Raw genomic sequence first — 3,431 nt, forward strand, 5'->3', positions numbered from 1 at the left:
CAATAGGAAGTGGACCTCAGCATGCATGGAAATGTCCTCTGGCTTTGAGGTTCCTTCTGGGCTGAGGGATTGGGAGGGGTCGAGCTGGGAAACAGGGGTCACCCTCCTAGCCCCGGACCCCCAGTCCAGTCCTGGGGGTAAGCACAACAGAGCAGGGCGCTGGCCACTCTCCCGAGGCCGGGCCAGGCCTAGGCCAGGGCAGGCGGTCATGGCTGCACCCTCGGGCTGCCAAGCCAAAGCTGCGCAGCGGGAACCCGCACTCGGCCGCCGCGAGCCGGGAGTCCTAGAGCCGGGAGTCAGCCTGGCCGACCTCACGCGGGGGGACTCAGGCCCGGACAGGCCCGCTCTGGCTGCTCTGGGGTGGTGCGAAAGGCTGGTCAGTCCCCGCCGCTGAGGCCCGGTCGCGCTGCCACCGCGCTGGCCTGAGACTTGTGCTGACCTCCCACCCCGCCGGGCTCCGACACACGCGTACTGCAAAACAAAGGAGGGCGCGAGGAAGCGGGAGCGCGGCTTGGCCGGCGATTCGCGGGGCAGCACGGTGAGGGTCCCTGCTCGTCCTCCGCCCTGGTGACCGCGTCCCCGACCCATGAGCGCCTGCTCCTCGCCACACTTCGCCCGCACTGTGCACCACACTAGGACGAACTCGCCCGACTCCCGGAGGTCGTCTTAGCCTCGATTTTCTCTTTAAACAACGCCTCGGGAGGACGGCCGGAGTGCAGGCAGGTCCCGACAGGCGCCCCGAGGCGCGGCCGCCTGCAAGGAAGGCCAAGCGCAGCCCAGAGACACTCTGCACCCTAGAACACTGCACCAGGCCGCCGGGAGCAGCTCAGCCTGCAGCTGCCCGGCCTCAGAGACGGTTCCCGTGCCCCGGGAGCCCAGGCCGGGGTCCCCTACTGCCGCTCCCGTCCGGGCCTAGACATCCCTACTCCGGCCACCCGGCCCTTTGTCCACAAACCCCAGCCCCGCACCACCTCCCCCAGAGCCGTCGGAGGTATTCATCCTGTCCTGTTCCGTTCCGCCGCCCACCGCCCGCAGCAAGGGGAGACCTGGGGGGCGCGCAGGTAGCCCCGGCCCAGCCCAGGCTGCGACGCCCCAAGACTGCAACAAGGCAGCGGCAGCTGCCCTCCCCGCCGGGTCCCTCTCGGCTATTAGGTTACGGCCTGGGGGAGGGCACTGAGCAATCAGAGGCCACCGAAAGCTGTTTTTGACTGAAATTAGAGTGCATTTATTTGCAGCAGTCCTTTAACAATGATCAAATTTTGACAACAAGCAACAGCAATTACTGCTTAGGTGCTGCCTCTAGATAGGAGTGGCAGATAGTGAACTGCGCAACTCGGAAAACAAACTGAAAGGCCCTAAATGTCTGTAATCAAATTGCCATCTCCCCAAAGTCTGATTGACAGGGTAGATCACCCTCAGATAATGAATTTATTACATTTCCTGGGTTATTTACAAAAGGGGGGAGGGCCAATCCAGATTGCCCCCTACGTTTAACTGTAAATTAATGAGAAAAACTGGGTCTTAGAGAAACTACCCCAGACTACAATCTTGTGCCCTTCTCTTCTTCCCTTTTATTGCTTTAAATTTTTTTCAAATATAATTATTCTACAAACATAGCTTCTAAAATAGTATCCCAGATTAAATATCCCTTTCTAACCCACGGTATGTTTATATATTTTTAAAAAGCCAATCCTCCTATGTAATACATAAAGGATTATAAGTGTGGATGAGTTATATACACTCATGCTTAAAAATTGCTTTATTTCCCCTCCTATAAAGGGCTGGAATTAACAGGTTAAAAATTTCTTCAGCATCTTGCTCGCGTGGACACAGCACTGTGGTGTCACATGGGCCACACAAGCCCAGTCGCTGGCTGAGTCTATCTCAAGACGAATTTGCATCTTCACACACAGGTTTCACCGCAGGAAACGTGGCTGACTGAAGGTCTGCATGCCATGTTCCCTCACGACTAAGAAAAATGTACTTGTGCAGACACCCACTCAGATCTGTTTAGGAAATTATCTTTTTACTAGTCACAAAGCAAATGAACTATAAGGCACATTTTGCAGAAGGAAAAAAATACCTAAACAAAAAGGCTTTCACCGCAATTTGACATGGACTGTTCAGGTCTCAGAGATGCAGGTCATTCCTAGAATTTCATCTCTGAAATTTCTCCCTTCTATTAAAGCTGCATTGAAGTGTCCAGACAGATAGGTCTCATTCAAATTGAATGGCAATTTATTAATGAACAATGAATACGTTCAACACAAAGAAAAGAAAATAGAATAAGATTAATACAGTTTCCCTTTTTATAATGAGGAAAAGAAGCACAACTTAAAGTTTCAGGCAATTTAACGTCAGGTTTTGGAAACACTTTCTGGCGTTTGGTCCACGACATCCAACTACAAATTAAAAATAAATTACTATGTTGCAATTTACATTTTAAAACAAGTCCATGAATAAAAAGAAAGCGATTTTCCTAGCCAGGGACTTTCCCCTCCTTTCAACATAGGAGCAAACATATCTTACAGGCTAGGAGAAGGCAGGGCTGGGAAGAGAGGCGAGAGCAGGAAAGCGAGTCTCTGAAAGGCTAGAAGACTTACGTGCTAGCTGGAGTAACACTGTCCTTTAACAAACAGTGCCTGTGCGCTCTCGGACAGAACAGTTTACGGTTTTGTTTATTTAGGTAAGGCACAGTGGAGGTGGCTCCGAATCAATCTTAGGAAAATACAGTTTTCTCGGAGCTGGCGCTGGTGCGTTGAATCTGGGAGGGATTTTTGCTGGCTGGTGTGGTGAGCATTTCTTGAGGTTTTAAAATCGGATGTTTTTAGTTTCGATTTTGCACGATGGGTTCTCTCGGTCTGCTCCTGCTCTGGGGTTCCGTTCAGTTCGGTTCGCAGGGTGCCGGCACCAGGCGGGGGTCAGAACTTGCTGCAGTCGTAGACGAAGGCCCCGGACGGGCGGTACAGAGACTGGCTGGCCGGGAAGGCCATCTGACAGCTGCTATTCCCGTTCACGGGCGAGTTGTTCAGGCCAATGCGCTGAGTCTCGAACATCTCGCGCACCGAGTGGAAGTTCTGTTGCTGGCCGGGGTAGCCCGCCGCCGCCGCCGCCGCCGCCGCGCTCGCCAAGTGGCCCAGGTCTCCGCCGGCCTGGTTCAGGTACCACGAGGCCAGCCGACCCTGGTGGGCCGCGGCATGGTGGCCGGCGTCCTGGCCGCCCGCGCCGTGGCTCAGGGACGAGGAGCTGCTGCTGCTGCTGGTGGCCGGGGGCAGCGCGTAGTCTGGCAGCGCGTCGTCCACAGCCGAGGCGCCCGCCGCCCCCGGCGCGCCCTGCAGGTGGCCGCCGCGCTCTCCCGCCGCGTAGAGGCTCATGGCCTGCAGGTTGCAGTGGTAGGTCCCCGCACCCGCGCCGCCCGCGCCCCCGCCGCC

At 55.5% G+C, this 3,431-nt stretch overlaps 1 protein-coding gene across 1 annotated transcript in view; it reads right to left on the bottom strand.

The window, feature by feature from the left end:
* Positions 1 to 2,215: 2,215 nt before the first annotated feature.
* The window catches only part of Foxc1 (forkhead box C1), a 2,459-nt gene continuing 1,243 nt past the window's right edge, over positions 2,216 to 3,431 (bottom strand). The window contains exon 2 of the mRNA XM_004628409.2: positions 2,216 to 3,431. This exon is cut by the window's right edge and continues 19 nt beyond it. Coding sequence (XP_004628466.1) covers positions 2,922 to 3,431 — 510 coding nt within the window. The 3' untranslated portion in view covers positions 2,216 to 2,921.

The sequence above is a fragment of the Octodon degus genome, unplaced genomic scaffold, assembly GCF_000260255.1.
Source record: "Octodon degus isolate 3935 unplaced genomic scaffold, OctDeg1.0 scaffold00023, whole genome shotgun sequence".
NCBI lineage: Eukaryota > Metazoa > Chordata > Mammalia > Rodentia > Octodontidae > Octodon > Octodon degus.